The sequence below is a fragment of the Argopecten irradians genome, chromosome 3, assembly GCF_041381155.1.
Source record: "Argopecten irradians isolate NY chromosome 3, Ai_NY, whole genome shotgun sequence".
In the NCBI taxonomy this organism is placed as follows: Eukaryota; Metazoa; Mollusca; class Bivalvia; order Pectinida; family Pectinidae; genus Argopecten; species Argopecten irradians.
This window is the reverse complement of record NC_091136.1, coordinates 15,674,505-15,696,446: the sequence shown is the minus strand read 5'-3', so window position 1 is coordinate 15,696,446 and position 21,942 is coordinate 15,674,505. Positions and strand designations below refer to the sequence as shown.

At 33.2% G+C, this 21,942-nt stretch overlaps 1 protein-coding gene across 1 annotated transcript in view; it reads right to left on the bottom strand.

Moving 5' to 3' along the window:
* LOC138319492 (SCO-spondin-like) overlaps positions 1-19,614 on the bottom strand; it is a 41,104-nt gene extending 21,490 nt beyond the window's left edge. Inside the window, exons 1-13 of the mRNA XM_069262647.1 lie at positions 19,485-19,614; positions 12,076-12,237; positions 10,689-10,897; positions 9,218-9,323; positions 8,468-8,632; positions 7,872-7,951; positions 7,100-7,210; positions 6,474-6,630; positions 5,325-5,571; positions 4,157-4,301; positions 3,138-3,476; positions 2,658-2,816; positions 1,969-2,212 (exon numbers count right to left, since the gene is read on the bottom strand). Coding sequence (XP_069118748.1) covers positions 1,969-2,212; positions 2,658-2,816; positions 3,138-3,476; positions 4,157-4,301; positions 5,325-5,571; positions 6,474-6,630; positions 7,100-7,210; positions 7,872-7,951; positions 8,468-8,632; positions 9,218-9,323; positions 10,689-10,897; positions 12,076-12,237; positions 19,485-19,614 — 2,254 coding nt within the window. The remainder of the gene's footprint in view (positions 1-1,968; positions 2,213-2,657; positions 2,817-3,137; positions 3,477-4,156; positions 4,302-5,324; positions 5,572-6,473; positions 6,631-7,099; positions 7,211-7,871; positions 7,952-8,467; positions 8,633-9,217; positions 9,324-10,688; positions 10,898-12,075; positions 12,238-19,484) is intronic.
* Positions 19,615-21,942: the final 2,328 nt, after the last annotated feature.

The window sequence follows — 21,942 nt, the reverse complement described above, 5'->3', positions numbered from 1 at the left end:
CACACTGAAATTGATTGAAATAGTTCTAGAGATATTCTGTTAACACATTTATACCTTTAGTTATTAATGCGCTGTTTTTGTTATGACATTCATGTATTACTTCAAATAATATTTCATGGAAATATGTCAATTGATTTATTCAAAAGTGAAACAAAACTATTAAAAAATATATTAACGAATAATTCTGTTGAGTTTACACATCCCTGAATCACCGAAACAGAAAAATGATTGATTAGTGACGTTTATTATTACCATTCTTGTGTAAATATTGTTACTGGAAAGCGATAAATTAGACGGAACTAAGTTTCTGTCAAACCCAATCCCCAGTCACGGGCACTTATTGACAGGCGATGGGTGTATTTTTGAAAAACCCCGAGGAGAGCCCCGAGCTCTGCCCCAATCAGGTTCCCCAAATTAGCTTAATTCCGAGTTTCCGAGAGCATTCTTGTGGAAATCCCTGACCAGTGACGAATACTGTATGTAATGTATCAATTTTTCTATTAAGTATAATTACTGATCATATTCTCATTGTTATATCATTTTAAAATTCGAGGTTAAATTTAATTTTGGTGTTCATTTCACGGAACGACGAAACTTTTTTGTTTATATTCAGTGTTTACTTTCTTTCTCTAATAAAGACATTATTCTTTCGAACTCTAACATTGTCTGTGGCGCCTCATTAGTCTTTTAAAGGCAGCAAATAATTAAAAGAAACTTTTACAATTATTGTCAAAAAGTGTACCAATTTGGGTAGCGTCACGTAAGTAGGACGAAATTGAATAGCATAGAGGATTACAATAATAATATGATATTTGTCAATTAAAAGGCAAATCCATATATATTAGATATGCTATCATTTTCTGCTATTTTCATTGGTTACGTGAAGTTCAATATATAGCATATTGACAAGGTGTTTCCATTTTAAGAAACACCGAATCAATATTCCTTTGTGAACTTCATTGCACAAACGTAACATTCTTCAGAGTGCCGTTCTTTGGCAAACGCTTTTCTTATAACTCGTATAAACCTTAGACTTTTTGACATTTTTTGAAATGTCATATTTAATATGTGTATTAAGAGCCTTTGTTTATGTCAATATGGTGTTATATCGCCCTTGTATAATTTACAGGCATCATTTATTCTACTAGGGAGATATAACAACATATGGACCTCAACAGAAGCCAAAATTAATAAATATACATATATAAATACTCTATTTTTGAGTCGCGTGAATCTCGATTATTGCAGATGTATGTACCACAATGTTTAATTTCAGACTTTCAATGAGCCTTACATTATAATTTAGCTCTGTAACATCTATCTTATTTTAGGATTTTTCCTTTCTTTCATTTTTTTTTTGTATATTACAACACATGTAGTATCTTCCAATGCATAAATATACATATATATGTACACGCATCTGCATTATGCCTAGATACAGAGATAGAAGAGCATGGCATGCTTTGTGTATTTGGTAAATGATAATATTGATGATACCTTAACAGTAACGTTAGCAGTAAGTGGGAGACAGCATATTAATACAATAATATGTTAGAATGTGTACATAACCCGTCTTGAATTTATAAGTTAAATGTGCCGTAATTTTGTGTTGATGAATCCAGAGCTTTGAATTTTCATTCACCCCCCAAAAGGTTACCAACATTTTAAGAACTTCAATGATTACAATGCAAATGTTTCGGTTTCAATTTTACAGGAAATAATATCAGTTCAAAATCTCAGTTAATAATATTCATTTTACATTTTACAGTGATTTTGTTAATAAAATCTAACTAATTGTAAGTAAAAGGTTCATCTATCTATTTAAATTATATTTACAGCTGATGGTGTTCAATGCATTACTGAATCCCAACATAACCTCAAAACTTTTAGCATGTTATGGCACATATTACTTCAATTTCTATATCACTTAAATTTCTTTTAGGAAAATGGGGCAAAAAAATTACTTACAACATCTTGTCTGCCATGGTGCGACATCGTACCACTGAATATTCATGTTTTTGTCAGCCATTAAACATGTCATTGCCAAAGCTGATGTCAGCTCGCAGAACTTGGCATCTTGTTCATTGCTGTTTGCCACACACAAATCCTGTTTACACCACTCGACAAAGTCTCTCACGTCAGTAGAACTCCCTATACACTCTTGGAATACGTCTGACGTAAAAGCGTTGCATAGTTCTTCCATCTCTATGGTCTACAAAATGGAAGGCAGCATGAAAGAAATGACTATCACATGATGAACCGCTTATTCAGCGAACGGTTGATTTAGTTCTAGCCGCGTAAAGCCTCATCATTTTAAATTTAATAAATACCTTACTAACAAAGTTGTATGTGTATTGTGATATGATCATTATATATTATTGTTACATATATGTTTATCATAAATGCTATTCTCGGATCAGAATTGGTGCCGAAGCAATTTCAGAAGATGTTCTCAATTCCAGCACATTATACCATTCATGTTGTAATTGACGTTCATACAAGACAAAATATCACTATTCAGTTACAATGTAATTCTTTTATCTAAAATAAGGTCTAAGAACCCTTTAAACACTAGATAGTATGTAAGGGAAGTGATTCAAACGCTGGTTAAGTTATTTGTATGTTTTAAATGGGTTTTTTTTTAAGTTAACACTTACCGGGGTACACATGTTGCTTGCCTCTGTTGTGGTAGGTTCATCAGAACATTGGGTTCTAAACGATTCAGTGAAGGACTTTTCATTTGTGCTAGGCAATCCGGTATTCATTTGAAACTCATTAGCTATATCATCATCGTAGTTTCCAAATAAACCGCTTACCTTGAGAAATAGAAACAGTGAAGATACGCATACAAAATATGCTGCTGATCTAACCCAATCTACATCTTGTATAATAATACATAAAAATTCTCGACATGTGAACTGTTGGAAATAGTTTTATGGTGTTAAAAGTAATAATTCTTTTTTTTCTTTTTTTTAATGTTTACTCATAGCAATATTTAGTATTCTCCAAAGGTATTCAACTATTGGAAGGATCGTTTGCATAGAGAATGTTCTATAACTACTGATTATAACTAGAATTTTACAAACATGACATTATTCCTGACACCAAGGAAAAAGACTCAGATAACGTTATATTACCTTGCCTTCGTATTCCCGGGCTAATGTGACAAAAACAGTCTCTTTAAAATCGTATAAAATGTGAAATCCGAATCCTTTCACCATCACGAACTGAGAGGTTACCATCTTAATGTACAAGGTGGCAGTATTGTGTAGATAGTATTTCTTGAAATTTTTTTCGATAAGTTTCCCGTTCACCCTGATTTCGTCTCGGCGCAGTTCCACGATCGATGTTTTATATGTAAGCTTCAAATAATGGAAGCAGTTGAGACCATATGCATCCTGCGTTGCCACACAACTTGTAAAAGCTATTTCAATGTTTAGTTTTCCTCTTCTTTCGTCAACTGCAGATTCATCAACCTAAATTGCCATAAATGTTATAAATGGGTTAGAATTGGTGAAAGAAGTATAATCATAGACGAGAATTTGAAAATCTGAAATGTAGAATTAAGTATTGCAGTTAGACATGAGTGTAAATAACTAAACATGCAATTATTATCACACCGTTCTGTTGAGTTACTTCTATGATCATACGTGTTACATAGTTTTGTCAAGAGATATTTGATACAACATTTCTTATATATACTTATTGAACTAGCAAATTTGTAATATATGGGGTAATTATCACCCAAGAACGCATACGCTTCTAGACACATAAATTTTCAATTTGAACTGCAAAACAAGAGTCTCAAAAGGTTATTAACTTATTGTAAATACTACACTTAGCATAACTTTTTAGCAATTTCATCTCGATAGATGTAATGCTAATTTTCATAACACCGGTGGTCTTATATTTTCCGGCGTCGTGCTTATACCGTCAAGTGCAAATATAGTGAAATGGTCCTTCATTGTCCTTGTTAAACTCCATGTATACGGGAAATCCCGCATGTGCTTGATGTTTTAACTTCAACACCGGAATCCATGGAAATGGATTCCCTGGCGTTATACTTGCTATTTACTAACTTTTAGTGTTTCCGACCTATACGACATTATAACACATAATACATCCTTAGTACATCCCTCTCTAACATGGTAATCACCTTTGTCATCGTATAAACACAGGGGCCTGCCGGGATGCTGTACCGTTTGCCATCGTATGTTGTCACGTGATTGTTAACACCGATGTAACTGGCAGTCTTTGAGCATTTCATGTCTGTGCATTTCCACTGTGCTTTCTCGCATGTACTGTAAAATATTAATACTATTTACTTCTTTGCATCTACACTAAAACTAAGTTTTGTATTGGCGAACTATTTTTTCAATACCAATATGAAACAAAGAGGAGAATTTTATTAAATTTTATAGATAATATGAAAGATTAATTATAATCATGGATGTGATTATTTTTATTTAAATTCATTGGGTCTTAAAGAATTGTTTGGAAATTCGTGTGTGCATCCGGTACGCGGATTCACACAGTTAACAAGTAATTCCTTTTTCATATTCATGTGCAATTAAAAAGGGGCTTAGTGGGACTGTACGGCTCACCAATTTGTTATGCAATTATCACATAAATTTTTACAATTGGAAATAGCAAATTTTACTCATCTTGGTGTTAAGATCCTCGAAGGTTATCCCTACAATGTTTACAATTTTGAATCCTCAAAACATAAGGATGATACCCCTTTGGCCCGCCCCCAGAACCAATGCAATCAGTCCGACCGTTTGCTCAATTTTTAGTCACCGCCCGATTTCGTTGCTACCAGATAAATATTGTTACAATCCGACCAGTGGTTTGCGGAAGTCGATGGTTGACATTGACATTGACATTTTTCTTAAAATCCAAACAACAATTGCAGCTAATATCAATACAATTTTTTCTCTCGCTGCTTTGTTGTGATGAAATAATGATTGCTTTGTAAAAATAGGAATCTAGCATTATTTACATCACAACTGAACTACTGTAATCCTTGAGTGCTTAATTTCTCCTGGGAATAAATACGCGGGAATTTTTTGCGATCAAGAGACCTTCACGTAATTTCCTTCTCGCGTAATTTCCATATTTCTAATATTCTTCTTCAAACTTAATTTATTTATTTTGCCGCTTTTAATATCCTGTACGGTACCTAGACATAAACTTCCCTTATCTGACATTACCAGTTGAATAAATGAGAATGGAACTTAAGCCAGCATATTTAAACAAAATCTTCGTCTACGGTTTACTCGGAAAACAGATTTGACTTGAGATAACGTATGACTTTCACTTACCACTCATTACAGTCATCTCTTATGACTTTTCCTGCGTCGTAGTGTTCACCTTTGTATGAACATTTGCATTGTTCTATTTCGACACATTTATCTCCTTCTCTAATGAGTCCTTTCGGACATTCACATCCGTTTAAACACTCCGAGCTTTTGGTGCAGAGAGGGGAGAGGTCAGCAAAGGGATTCGAACACGTTCTTTGACATGGAGATGCACAATCACTATATACGAAACCTTGTGGACATGTTGGAGCTAAAAAGAAATTTTACTGTTACCATCAACTTATCTGATGCTCTTAATGTAGAATATTTATATAGCAGGAGATATGATGTCTATGATTTTTCACCAAAACAAGCTATTTCACGTTATCGTAATGGAGTGTTATATATTTTCTATATACATTAGACTCGCCTTGTGGAAATTTTACATAGGAATCCTGTAATAAAATAGCAATCTTTGAAAACAATATCATCAGATAACTATTTTCTAAATGATCCACAATTTTGGTATGTATTATTCTCTCATGCTGACGGTTGTAATGCTGCTTTATCACATGCAATATACTCATGACGGCTGAGCCTGTATTATGTATCAATTATGTAATAAAGTTGGTATTTTCTCGGAAAAATACCATTATTATCCTAAGCTGGTTTTATAATTAGAAACACTAACAACCTTTTTTTGTTAATATTGTGACGCAATGTTATCCATGAATAATTGAATTGCAGTTCCACCTATTCAAACCATTTTTTCAAAATGAAAGGATATCATAATTGTTTAATTGTACTAAAGTTTCCTGGTATGAGAGAAATATACATCATATGTGGATATGAAGTATATTGATATTCTACCCTAGATTTCACAATATACGATATACAACCCCCCGCAAGCTTCGGGTTTACAATTATAGTTTTGATCATCGAGAAAGAATACTTCATATCCACATTCATGTATGAATGGGGCTTATGATATTATAGCACAATTCATTAGCATATGACCACATATTTTCAGAATATATTACCATAGCAACTAAGCATATGTCCTTGCAATATCTGAATAGACAATAAACATTGAATATTAGTCATGGATTAGAATAGCACAGCTTACTACAAACTACACGGCATGCATTTTATGAACATGGTAAGTTAACTTACCGCAAGTGTCTGCAGTTCTCCAATAAACCTGAATGTTATGCTGTGCGCATTCATGAGCATACCCGCCAATTACTTTACATCGAAGTTCCTCCTTCCTGTCCTCACTAACCTTACAGTATTCATCGACACACATTTGATACCAAAGACTGTAGTCAACCTATAATGTATAGAGTAATACTTTGATACACCAGTTCTGTTCAAATACCGATAGCCAGACTGGATAATTTTCACAATTTCATCAATAAACGAAAAAAATAACATTTTTTAATTTTTGCGATATAGCTATAAGGGTGTATATGATTCAACCATTTGTCAATAGTTTCCGGATCACACTTTCGCGATCAGAGCGTTGTTCCGCGAAATACTATCCCCGCGGAAATAACCGGCTATATAGTATTATGGAAAATACAGTATATCGACTTTTCAAAATAAAAATAGCATTATTTTCAAAAGCTTAATACGTGGTGATTTTGCAATTCGTAATAGCATTAGTATTAATTACAATATTATGCGGTGAGCATAATTACGCCATATATGAAAATAAAAGCATATCGCACAAGTACAATAAGAATATTTTTTGCTGCTATGATCAAAAATAATATTTAATTGGTAAAACACTGTCTTACGTATTGGCGGCACTGAGAGAATGTATTCATGCGCAACATGACGCAGGCATCTTCTGCTCGAGAGCGTTCGTCTTGATCTTGGCATGATTGGACAGATCCGGCAGAGGGACACTTCGGATAAAGATGTTTTTAAAAAGATATCATTATCAATAAACGTTGGCTTTTTTTTTTTTTTTTTTACATTTACGGAACAGACTACATTTCTACTATCATTTTACACCTCACGAAAAGTGTGACTTACAGCTACTTAGAAGAAATGCAATTGTTTACTCCCATTTATCTGCTTAACGGAAAATTGATGTTAAACTCCGTATGCCCCTTTGTTGTAGACGATAATTCAAATTCCGAGTATGAATAACTCATAGTAATACATAGAACCCCAAGCGATGTCTGCAAATTCGTGTTTTTCTTGTATAAACGAGTTTTATGTATGTTTGCATATATTTCAAAAAATAGGGATACTTCAAAAACAGTCATCTCATGCAACAGGATGTATGCATCAACAAATGAGAGTTTATCTAAAATATTAAACCACTCTCTTACAAAACAAACAACACGAATTTACCATTATTAAGAGGGTAAATCAAAGGAACTTGAAAAAATGAAATAAAGTTTTCCCATCAGTTAGCGGCACTATGGCCTTGATATATGTATGCATATTCAATAGACAAATTTAGCGAGAAAATATCAATATATACATGTCGATAAAATGATGATAAAATTATTTTAAACATATCTCTAACACTTTGAAATTCACTTTAATGATACTTACGAAATTTTCATCATCATTCCACGAATTTCCAAAGGTTGTTGGGTTAGATGTTGGAACCATTGATTTCATCAACAGATCATCTAAAGGGAATTAAGAAAAGATATTAATCCATGAAATGTTAACCACTATCAGTAAAAGAAACAATAATAAACGATAACACGACATTACAAAAATGCTGATGCATAAAATTGCTTTATCAGCCGCCACGTCTAATTTTTTGTATCTCACCACTTAAGTTATTGAGCGTCACTTTCGGTAACAGTAACATTTTTGCAATGTAATTAACTACGTGAATATCAATATTGATACTTTCTGATAACACTTAAAAAAACGACGATATTGAACATCACATTAGGGACATTTACGTTGCCTACATTTGGAAAAAAACTTCATCGGGTTATGAAAAAACATATGTTCGCAAACTGTGTGAATCCGTGTAGCGGATATTAACAAAAGTTTACAAACAATTTTTGATACCCCGATAGATTTGAAAAATAATAGTGACGTCAATTTTTGATTTTTTTCCCAAATGGCGTAATGTGCAATAAGGAAGTACACCTTTTAGTCATTCTCGAAATTCTAAATAATGACGTTACCTGTTCTGTCTTGGTTGTAGTGTCCACAAAGCCCCAATATAGTATCCTGTTCTGCAATATCCTTTTCTATGGTTACGTATACGGCCGACGTTTTGTCTGCTTTTAGTCTGAACTCGGCAGTATTTAACATCGTCCAATTGTCCAGCTTTTTCATGTACGTTACGCCTGACAGTGAGGTGAGACATAAAAATGTTACATTAATTCACATTTTATAATTTGTTTTTCTTTAAAGTAATATTAAATAAAGTCAAACAACATTAAACAGATGTGTAGCCTTTTTGATGCGATCTGATTTTAATGAAAATAAAATACAAATGTAAAAAACCAACAGCTTAGCATTACAAAATAAATATACGACTGCTATTAGATTATTTGATATCACCAGTTTAATTATCAGCTTTCTGAATTAAAAGTGAAGGAAATGATATAAGTCATTAAAACAATCCTGGCTCGAAGTTCTGAATGAGGCTAAACAAATTTAAATGGAAATGCATGATCACATTGAAACCGAACTTTAATGGCAATTTTTCGTAATATAGACATCAAATTGACAAATTGATCCGGGTACTCCGGTTTCCCCCCACACTAAGACGCCTTGCGCGCTAACATTCGGACCATCGAGAGTGATTTATATCAGTTGTATAAATTGTTTCTCAATCGATGTAAAATAAATAAAGTATATTTACTGAAGCTTGCGAATTAGTTCCATATACCCTAGTTCGGTAACTCTTATTGATCTACAAAATTTACCATGTTGCTTATTCGGTTCTTGTTTAAGATCCATCAGACTTCCTTCTAAGAAGAGTTCTCCTTTGATCAGTAGAAACTCTTTTGCATTGTACATCACTGTGATTCTCTGCAAGAACAATGCATAACGTTTCACCTTTACAGTCGTTCATTCTCATAAAAATAAGTAAAACGATGTTTTCTATCATAAAAGTAAAACGACCATGTTATTAAAGTGTTTGTTGACCATCATTTACAACAACATTTCAAAAAATAATTAAATAGTGAAATAGTCTTATTTTTTTTACAGTTAAAAGAAGATAAATGTCACCATTTATCAGTCGTTAATGTAATGTACGATACATATAAAGTTAATATACATTTTTATTACAGTGTATGTTTTCGCTAGCACATTTTAGTACATATAAACAAATCAAATTGAATTTGACCAAGCGAGTACCACTTTAACGGTATAAATAATATGGAATGGGTGCAATCATATAAACTGTCTTGCTTAAAATGCAGAGACATAGCATTACTTCTAAACTATGAGCAGTGACATTATAAGTATGTCTTGTATTCCTAATAGATCAGGTGAAGGACGGTCCTTGCTCAAAATCTGTTCCAGGTTGAAGTAACAGTGATTAGGCCTTAGTAAACAGACGATTATCGCATAATTCGCCTGATATCCAGTGGATTCTCCAGTATTAAATGTCTGCATGTCACCATGGAAATATGAACAGAAGCGATTGCCATTGGCTGGGGAATCATTGTAATAGATTAAATGAAACGATGGGGAAAAATGACGTGTCGTCAGGATGTCGAGGACGTCTTGATAAAATGGCGGTCTCTGCTGGATTTTTGTGATACATGCTCACGTGAGATTCTTCAAAATGCACGTTGTTGTAGTTATGTAATAACACGAATCTTTAACAAGTGTTAATTTAGACACTATTTTACGAACCTCGTCTTTGATTTTTGATTTTAGACACATTTTAGAGAATCTTCTATGTAATAAACATTCTTTTATGATCCTATAAATATCGAAATAAGAGTTCTATCGGCGTATTAGTTCAATTACTAATTATATGAAGTGACACGTTTAAACATCAAGGTTTTTTTTCCATTGCAATAATAATAAAGTTTTCTTTGTTTTTATACTGAATCTGGCATTATAATAGGTCGATTCCTCTTTTCATATACCACTATGAAAAAAACGAAAATAGGGCGAAACTCCGACGTTAGCGTGACGTCACAATAGACATATTGACTTTGCGTATTGGTTTAGAAAAACAATCTCCTGGGAAATCAAAGGAATCTATGTGTGTAAATGCATTATATTGTGTCAAGTAGTCTGCTTAATTGCTTATCAGCATTGATATCATTTTTCTTTTAATTCCAACGGGTAATGAAATAAATTGTTTGAAAAATTTTGTGAAAATCCGCTCCTCGAAAACAAACAGGAAAAATGGAGCTTGTCTGTATATTTTCTTACCTTAAAGCAATCACATGCGCTTACACATTCCACTGATTGGATAGAAATAGACCAATGTGTTCCTTTAGCCAAGACATATCGACATTCTCCTTCGAACATGTATTCTACGCCGTCAAACGTTCTGTAGTAGCTTTTACCGAATGCAAGACAGGTTCCATAAGTTAAGATGGCGCTACTATTCAGGTTAATTTGGTCAAGATCGGCTATATCTGCAATCAAAATCGCATCTAATTACATTCAAGCATGTATCAAGCGGCCACCAATGGGATCGACTTAAAATAGCTGTTTAAGAGATGTGGTTGTTTAAACCACGCAAACAAATAACAAATAATATAACCAATCAAAAGATATATATATATATGGGGTTATATCTTAACGTTATTTTTAGGGGCTGCGGTGGCCGAGTGCTTAAGACGTCCAAACATATTACAACATGCCCTCTACCTCTGGGTCGCGAGTTCGAATCCCAAGTGTGGCAATTGCAATGTATGAACGCTTGTCGGTGGTTTTTCTCCGGGTACTCCGGCTTTCCTCCACCAACCAGCCTAAAATGACCCTGACTGTTGATAGGACGTTAAACTAATAAAACCAAACTAAACGTAATTTATTACATGACATGTGTGATGTCAATAGTTGTATATATACATGTGGTACTAAGTAGATTTTGTTACATCATCTTTGCCAGGACCTTGATGTACCATTTATCACAGACAAATTTTAATGACGGCTCGATTGTACTTTTAACGTATCGATCTTACGCATTGTGATACACAATCCGCCTTTATACAAATTCATTTACCTTTGTTATAACATTGCTGGTGTGACTTCATGATATGGATCTTAAAAGAAGTTCCATCGCCAACAGAGTATAAACGATTCTCATCATTTGAGCAATAATCGGTATATATTCATGTAAATGTATGTCTTAAACATATTATATGTTTTGTTTGTATCTAATGATTTTCTATTATTATGTTATGTTGTTTGTTTTTATGGATTTCTATATACATTTTGTTTCTTTCTAATGGTTTTGTGTAGATTTATTATGCTGTTTATTGGTATATAACGGTTTTATCTAATGTTGGGGTTTTTTTACATTACGCTGTTTGTTTGTACACAATTGTTTTCTGTAATGTACATGGTTTTGTTTGTTGTTAATTTTATACACATTATTTTGTTTGTTTATTTCTATTGTATCGAATGATATCCTTCATATATCCAATAACATTTTCCCCCAACTTTTATATTTTTCATTTCTATATTCATTAATTCACTGGCATTTAATAGCTGCTCAATTTTCGACAATATGTGCCTTTGATCTTTTTATCAACATAAAACCCATCTTTAACCCTGTGTGGTAACTTACAGGGGAATATATGTTGTATACCTTTACAGTTTTGGCACGAGTACGATCCTTGCATTCCCCAACTCTGAGAGGCTCCATTGCTACAGCAGTCACCAACAGTCGCCAGCGTGTTCTCAAACTCTGGAACTTTCTCACCGTAACAATTTCTGTTGGCAAAACAGTACTGTTCCTGGGAGGTCGGATCTGGCAAATGATAACATTTCGTTTGTGATGTCGTCTAAGTACAGTAATCACGGTAAATAAAATAAAGGTAAACTCTTAAACATGTAAACAATAGATTTGATTAATATATTCTACAAATATAAAAAAACAGGGTATGAAGCAAACGCAAAAAGATGAACAATTATAAAATTTAGTTACACATCTTTAATCTGAATATTTTTCATATTTTGGAATCAAAATCATTAATTCCAAAAGTCATAGATTTACTTATAAATGCGCCACTCAAAAACTACGCACCTTGAATCATATCGCACAATTTATGGACCCCACGCATTACATCCGCTCTCTCTTAGCCACTTACGTATTAAATAATGTATCCAGAAATAGAATGTATTATGTATTTTTGATTACCCATTAACTGGGAATGGGCGAATACATGTTTTTTTGCGCTAATTTGTACCTCCATGTGCAAATTATTTGTTTTCACGAAAATTCAATGAATAAAAAAAAAATAAAAAAAAAAATAAAAGCAGTACATACTTTCCATAGAACAGTAATTTCCCCCGTTCCTTACTTTTTATATTTCATATTTCGACGCACCGATGAATCAGTATACATTTGCAACTCTCGTAAGCAGTTTCTTTTTTAATGGTCTAATAAAATTGTAACGTTAAGGATCAACGTTTAAACCACGGAAATAAATATCACAAAGTGATAATGGGATTGATAGACAAAGTTTTGGCCAGTGTTCTTTTTCTGTAGATAATATAATCTAATGCCTCAAATACCTTGCCTTCCGCAACATATCGGCACGATCGCCACTATGAAGAGGCATGAATAGCGTTTTGCTATATTTCGTCTATTAATATATTACATTTTTATTTTGCAAATATACATAAAAACATAAAAAAAACTATATAATATATTATGAAGGTTTTAAACCGAAAGAACTGAAAATAATTTAAAAAAAAACCCATTAAAATAAAAAAAAAATTGAATTAAGTTTCGAACATTCGAGTCCTAACATTTATAAATTGCAAATGTAGCTTCGATATACTAAAGTAGCATAAACGTAGTTAGCATTAGCATTGACATGAAACTACTAAAGCTTTATAAACGTAAGCTTCAAAGTTCGAGTGGTTAAATTGAATATAACATCATGAATGCCTTTCCTACATAAACACTAATACAATGAGACACAATGACATACGCACCTAATATTTCGTCACTACATTGATATCCAGACCACCCCTCGTCACATTCACAAACGTCGGGTGCACTGCATACTCCATGCTGACACTCAAACGTGCATATAGCTGAAATATAATTATGTATTTTGTGATATTTATATGACATTCATTACAGTTGTATGTAAATTATCATAAATGAAAAGATTTTACCCTCTAGAAACTGTTATCATGACTTTATCAACAACCAAGTGGGAAGTATCATTACTTATTATTTGTACAGACTTTACCGACGAACAGTCCATTGGACAACATTTTTTTATTATTTTGTCGATTTCGACAGTTCACTGATGAAAGGACCATTCATAAAAATATGAAATAAATATTATTAATAAAGGGGTATCAGATATCTTGGTATTTTTTTCGATTTATTTCAAGTTTATTTCAAGTTTGACTTTTAAATTCACTTTAGGAACCAAGCTTATTTAGAGACATGCCATGTCAATAAGGTAGATGCAATCTGGACAACCTGGCGGAAAACCACCTATCCAGAAGTTGAAGGTCTATTGTAATAATACAATTTCGGGACCTTTAACAATTCTATCACGGCTCAGGCTTGTAATGCAGTTCGTTAGAGTACACATTGGGCATTAATGAATTAATGGGATAAAAATAGAAATATTATCATAAGTGTGCCATTCAACTTAGCTTTCGTGTACTGCATAACATAACATGCTTTTTGGTGTTTTTTCTCGTTATTTTGAACTCAGATCTTCTTGAACTATCCTAGCTGACCTTATATTAACAGGGTCTATTAGACCTATGATACAGAGATGCGTTTCTTTGATTGACCAGATGTCCATGCATAACCATATCAGAGCAAATAAACTCAGTACGCCGACTTCCGTCTAATTTCAATGCCGGGTTAAGATATTTCCGTTAATAACGTGTAAGTAATCGGATAAGTTTGTGTAGATTAGCCAATCGATGTTTGTTATCTAGTGTGGTTTGCATACAAAAAAGTGTAAGACATATCATCGATGTCTGTCCAGTCTTACTCTATCGAGTTCCATTCCGATTTCTTAAAAAGCGGGAACATCTGCCTTTGACACATTTCTAATTTTTGTTTTTTCCAAGAGGGTTGCATTATGTTAAAATGGTTTTTTTTCATGTCTGTCAAGTCTTACTCTATCGAGTTCCATTCCGATTTTCAAAAAAACCGGGAACATTTGCTTTTGACCCATTTCTAATTTTTGTTTATTCCAAAAGGGTTGCGTTATGTTAAAAAGGTGTTTTTTTTCGGAATCTGATTAGTCAAATGCAAGACGTAACCATTTTGTTAATGATAAAATGTGGCTCTCTTGACAGATATCTTTGAAATACTTATAACTATATTGCTTTGGTAAATTTCAAGCAAATACCGTTATTTCAGAGAAATGGAATTAAACTTACGTTTGTCGCAGAATTCCGGTGGTGACCAGCCGTCACAACATTCCAACACATCTGTTAGGTTGGAGCTGGCATAAGAAATTAAAAAATAGCTTTCATTATAGTGGTACAATGTAATGAGCGTTCAAAAATGTGATTAATGGCATATAATCTATCACGAGAATATATATCATAAAGAATTGTATGAATCAAATTCAAAAATCTCATTAGAAAATAGCACAACATTTTAAAAATAATTTTGATTTGTTTTCATACTAAATCTGACTTCCTGATTGGCAGATTCTTTCACTTCACGAAGGAAAAATCCGAGAATGGCGTGGTAACCCGACATTATCATGACACCACAATAGAGACGTCGACGTTGCGTATTAATTGTGAAAAAATAATCCATTGGAAAATTAATGAAATTGTACGTTTATTTGACTTTTTTATGCTCACACGTAGTCTGAAAAATTAATTGTAAGCATAGGGTTATGAAAGAATTTTTGTTTGCAAACAAAGTTTACAAAATAGTGACATCAATGCTTATAAAAGCTTATACATTTAGCAGAGAACACTTTCAGGCCATCTTCGGATTTCGACGTAACGTCATTATTTTCTTAACATCACGTTATTGTTCACATTATAAAGACACGTATTGTATTTTCTGCCAAGCAAAGAGTTACATTAGTGACTAAAGCAAAAGCAAACCCGGGCGATTTACCAGAGAACAGGCGAAACTGATACAATATACATATACTTATCAAGAATTATAAGCCTCAATTTCAAGGTGATCAGCGTCACATTCAGTGGTCAATTCAAGTCCGGTAAGTATGTATAAAAAATGATCAGAGGAGTATTTTTGATTTCACTGCTGATTTATACCAATCCGGCAATCACCTTGATATCTTATTTTTAGGATTGTGGTTGTTATTGTTTGGTAAATAGACCCAAAAACGCGATTTACTGTTTAGAATTTTTTCGCGTTGGTTAATTTTCGTAAATTATATTCAGAACACTTGAAATCGTCATTCCCATGACAGGCTTTAACATGTAGAACCATGATTATGATTAATTTCCCGAGTAATTGATTTTCGCTAACTTCGATGAATCCATGACTTTAACGAAATAAAAACACCTGAGAATATTATCATTAATTGATTGATTTCTTCTTCCATATACTTACTGTGTATAATTACAATACATATTGTGATATTCAGGGTCAACCGCTTTGCCTGTAAAATGATAAAAAAAGAAATGTTACTAAAAGTGATTCTTTACTGTTTGCATAAACATTACTCAATATTCCCTCATACCTACGCGTGTAATTCTGGCTTGTCTAGGGCATAACACTCATGTCGCATGAGGCTGTATTGCATAGGTTCCCATGTATGCCATGTATAAACGCAAATATCTTGTGTGTACATTGTACATATACTGGTATACATGTAGGCCTATACATCTCTACATGTGACAGTACATGTAGAACTTACATCTCTTGTCTTTGTTGGAGTTTTTCAATGTTTTAAACTTGTATCCGTCCGGTTACTGTACATCTTCCATTTTACACATTTGGACGTGTTAAGTTTGGATGCTTAAGGAAAATTCTGAAAACCATGCCTGCTCTGTTTAAGACAAAATTGTTTAATATCAATACTAATGACCCTACTATGTCATGTCATCAGTACATGGTATGGTCAAGGAAATCAAATGCCCTGACTCAGTCGATGAAATTAATTCAAAATCTTCATACAAAAGAAGCTCGGTCTATTTTAGACGGCAGTCTTACATGTAAACAGCTGATGATCAGGACCTGTCAAAAAACTAGTGTTGCTGCGTCAAGCCGTCAACTATGGCTTATGTAATCGTACAATCAAGCAATACACAATACACATTGTTTTTAAATTTAATTCATGCAGTGTTGCCTAGCCTAACGCTTGATTCAGTCGCTGTCATGATCAGATTCGGTACTGAAGTACTGGCAAGCGACGAGTTCTCACCGGGTACCAATTCACGCCATCGCATGTGTACTTGTATGATCACACACGAATTCTCAGATCATTTTTGTGGAAATCAGCATGATAGTGTCTTCTATCAGAAAATGGCTTTAGTGACTAAATTTGTATGTTAATTATGCAGATACAGAAACGATGGCGAGAATTGGTACCCGGCGAGAACTAGTCGCCTACTTGTAGGCATAACGTGACCCTACCCCATTTGGTACGACCCCTCTATGTACAAAATTCGGGTTTTCCCCTCTAAAATCCTAGTTACTGTGTTTTGTTATTTATACTATTGTGATGCGAAAATACAAGTATAAAATGACAATTTAAGTTCAAATATGACTTCGATCGTCGATTTATATTCGTATACGCCTACATCGAAATGGACGCAAGGGCCGTAAACGTAGAGCCATTCGACGGCTATTTTATGCTATATTATCATCCGTTTTCAGCAAAAGTAAGCGCATTAAATGAATCTCTATATCTTCGGATAAAAATTCTAAAATTCTTCGGATATCATTTCCATAACGATACCTCTTTTATTAACGCAGATACGCCACTTTTCTGAGTATAACACCGCAATTCAAACATCACGCTTCGTCATTTTTGTTTTTACGACCAATGCGCATACCCCAACGTTGCTGACTAAAACGATCTACCAGGCCAGGTGCTCGGTTGTGGTTTAATGATCCGGATTTATAGCAAGGATATATATACCTATCTATATATTATGTGTGTGTGTCAATTATAACTTTTTTGTTTATTAATCACTAAGATTGTAAGAAAACCTTGTACTTTTGTCTGAAATAAAATGAAATAATCAAACAACAAACCAGTGACATTTTCCTCAGACAATGACCTACACATGTACTTTCAGTACAGATACATGTAAGTTACATGTAAGCAGTGACTCAGTAGGTTTAAAGTGGTTTCTCAAAATTATAAAAGGACTTAGATATCCAGATTTGCAGGCATATACTATTTCATAGTTAATAGAGTTAATTACACAAAACAGCAATAAACTGGATCAGTGTTGAGAATCACAATGGAAAAAAAATAGTTATTGTCACATGCAGTCATGGAAAAAATATAATATTGTACTTCCATGTACATCCTACATTTCTCATTTCAATGTTCATTGCTCACAAATATTTCATTCATCATCTCTCTCCATCTTTTCTTTTTACATTCAAAGGGTTGTTGTTTTCTTGATTTAAAATTACAATGTTATAAGATATAATATATATATATCTATATATAAATTTGTTAAACAGGTATGATAAATTCTGCATTTATGAAAACTGTGTTCAGGACTCAATATTGATATACCAACCAAAATATGGTCAGTGCATGCAGCGAGGCGCCTTTCAACATCAATCCGAAACGGTTCAAACCGGATACACAAGTGACACAACGTTACCATGCACATTCTTTCTACCAGGTGGCGCTAGTCGTATAGCATTCCTTTGTGCGGTTGAACGCCCAAAATAGCATCCATTTCCACAATAAACGCAATTCCCAACAAATACTTGGATATCATTGCAAGACTAATAAAACGTTCTATAAACTTAAAGTATATAATAAAATGAACAGAATTTTCATAAATACGATCAATTTGTGAATGGTCAACTCGTCGATCCAATCGGTCAGAATAACTTTGAAGGAAAGCGGCCCACAGGTCCCGAAATCTCGTCTGCTGTGGAAATTTACTGGGAACCTGCGAAATGCTACCAATTTCCAAGACCGTCTGGTGGTCGTTCTTCATAATATTTTCAAAAACCAAAGATACCGTTTTATTAAGAATTATTTTTAATGTGTAGAATCTCAGTTTGTCAACTTTAAGCGTTTGTTCGCCAGTTCAAATTAAATAGAAGCTATCGATGAAAATGTTGACTTCTGCATATTTGACCAAAGATTTCTCTCTCGAATGAGTTTTAGTAGTTATGAATATCATGCCAAAAATAGATCACGCCAAGATTTATCATGAAAAGTTTCAGCAAATTCGTACCTACCGTTTCCTTATTACCCAAATCGCGGTTATAAGTGTGTTGGTAGGTTAAATTAGCCGTGTAAAAAATTCGTTCAAGAACGATAACTCCGTTATCGCTCTTTTTTCATATAGTACAGAATTATATATATTTAATTTTAAAGTTTGCTATAATTCATGAGAGCAGGTTCATCAAATGAAAATTGTAATTAATCTTTGACCGTTCACAATATCCAAGAAATTGTGATAATCCCTACTACTGTAAACCAATTTTCTTTCGCGTACCATTTACTTTCGCGAATTTCGAGACCAAAGTAAATTCAAGAAAGTTTATATCGGCGAATTCACAACTACATTATTCATTCCGATACTGTATGTCTTTTCGAAAAGTTTTTAAAACTGCCATTGTTAATCTTCGCAAACTTGTTTTGAAATGGAAATCTCGAAATTTGATAGCCGTAAAAGAAAGTTGGTTTGCAGTATTCGTATCTTTCTGAACTTATCTTTACTTTATAGATATCATGGTCAGTATAAGTCACTATAAGTAAGAATGAATTATTTAGATATAATTTTAGTTCTATCTGATATCGTAATGGATATGGTATCAAAATGGTCATGTAATCAAATCTTATTTTAAATATCTATCAAAAAAATTGTACTGACCTGTAATGATATCCATTTTCGCTGCCTGTAACTCCGGGGTTGGAAAATTGTCCGCAAAATTCATTTCCAAACCTTCTTTGACTACAATATCAAGGTAATCCTTGCACGGCCTCCTAAAGGTGTACGTCATTTTTTTCTTCACAACACACTCATTTTCTCTGAAATCCGATACACATTTGCCTTACAATGTGCAATCAAGCAATAATTATCTTTTTTTATTCCAAAGTTAAATGCATAATTCAGTAAAGCATGATGAAATATTCTTGTGATTTTGTTATAAACAAATTTCAACAATCATCCAATTTATTTTTTATTTTTTTTTTCTACCGTTTATCATATTTACATGTACTATATTAAACATTTAAAGTTATATGTGCCGTATTTTTCATAGCCACGAATCATTATATTAACATCTTTAGTGTAGTCAAATGAGTTCATACGGTCAGACCACGAAGCCATATTATTTGTCCACAATTTCATTGCACATTTTTACAGTATTATTGATAATTATAAAGTGATTTCTGAAGGTATGTTTCCATCTTAACGTGTATAATGCATAAAAAACAAGAATTTCACAGCGCATAACCTATGTGTTCCAACTAACGTTTATAAGGCATTATATATGTTTGTCTGTCAATTTGAATGATTTTCACAGCTTTATTCATGAAAACTTATGGTCTTACATAGATAATTGAAGAAAAAATAACATGTCCAGACTTTCGGCCAGTTACGGTACATATAACTTTAAGACGTTGTGTTAGTGTTATTTTGGACTGAAGAAGGCCCTATTGTGGCTGAATATATATTCTATAGAATTGTGATATGATTTGTTATTTTACTTTGAATTTATTTTTATCTAACGAGAAATAAATTTGTGCTGTCCATGTCAATGTGGTTTATACTATGAATTCACCAATGATTTTAAATATTAAAGCATACATTCTACTATTTGATTTTAAAGACGCTCAATCGCCGACAGAGCATAAATGATATTCATCATTGAACAATATATGCCTATTTAACACACACAAAAAACATAAAATAATTTATATCGCCTTTGGTGCATGCGCAATTATTACTTCATTTCATATAAGATATAATACCACGGATTTTTTTCGGGATGCAATTAATTATTTTTCATATATTGAACTTTAAGTAAAATTAGAAGCCCAAACTTTTCAATGGTGGTTATAGTGTAAAGTAACTTTGTAACTGAAGAAAAATACTAAATCGTCTGCTCCTGTCTTTAATTATTATTGATAATGATAAATAATAAAAGCATAATATTTTCTAATAATCATATAAATAAATATACGTACGTAGCACGTTCCCGGCCATGCGCGAAGTTCAATAGTGTAGTCGTTCCCAGAAAGAGACTCCATAACACCCAACTGCCAAATGGCCCTGTCATGGTCCCAGAGGGTGAAGGATTGTAGCTATACTTTTTCAGTATCTATATCTATATTAACTGTTGTTAGATCAAATTAATGTTTCTTCACAGTTATCACTCGTGGGATATTATTCCAGAGAAAACGTTAAAATCATCTGCTTATATATCCCTCTGTTGTCACAGATGTTCCGACAGCAAGGCGTAGCTCCTCCCATTGTCAACAACAGCGATAATCATTGGTCAGTTTGTAACGTCTTTCAGAATGAAATCAAAATAAATCTGAATAAAGATAGAATTGCTTCGACTGTTTGGTAATCTTATTTAGTTTTCTATATAAATGAATATTGTGTAAGCTAGGAAGTTTTCTTTTAGAGACAAACATGAAAACTTATATTGCATAAGCATGCAAATTACGACAAACATTACTTTGACATAAGATTTTATCGAATGCCGTTGTAAAAAAAAAGCGAACTAAACAATTTTATTACATTTGTATTATTTTCAAACTGTACGGTTTTACACAATGATGAATATATATAAATAGTATTTTTATCTGGGTGAAAAAATCACCTTAACATAATATGAGGTACGTATTTCCTTTCACTTTTTATACTTATAGTAATGGCTGGAGCATAAAGATGTTGAAGTAGATTGTCTTATGTTAGTTTTCCTCGAAATATGTGTCCCATGTGTGGAATTATACAAATAGTCAGGGGGGGGGGGGGGGGGGGGGAATTACGGGGGGGGGAATTGCGGCCTATTACGTGAACTGGTATCGGTCGGTCTAGTCTAGACCTAAAGCAGAGACTTAAAATTAAACAAACCAAATATGCCTTGCTTCGTGATGAAAAAAGTTATATTCCATCGATTGAGGTGAACACGTTGATATTTTATACAAGAACGAAGCAAATAAAAATGCTAGGGTAAGCAATCCTGCGTTTTTGAGGTTTGTTCAGGGAAAAAACCAAACACACGGCAATCATTCTAAATATTAAGTCGTTCTATACATCCGCTTCAGGTTTTAATTCTGATTTATTTTATAAAACAAAGAAAAGTTCAAATGAAATG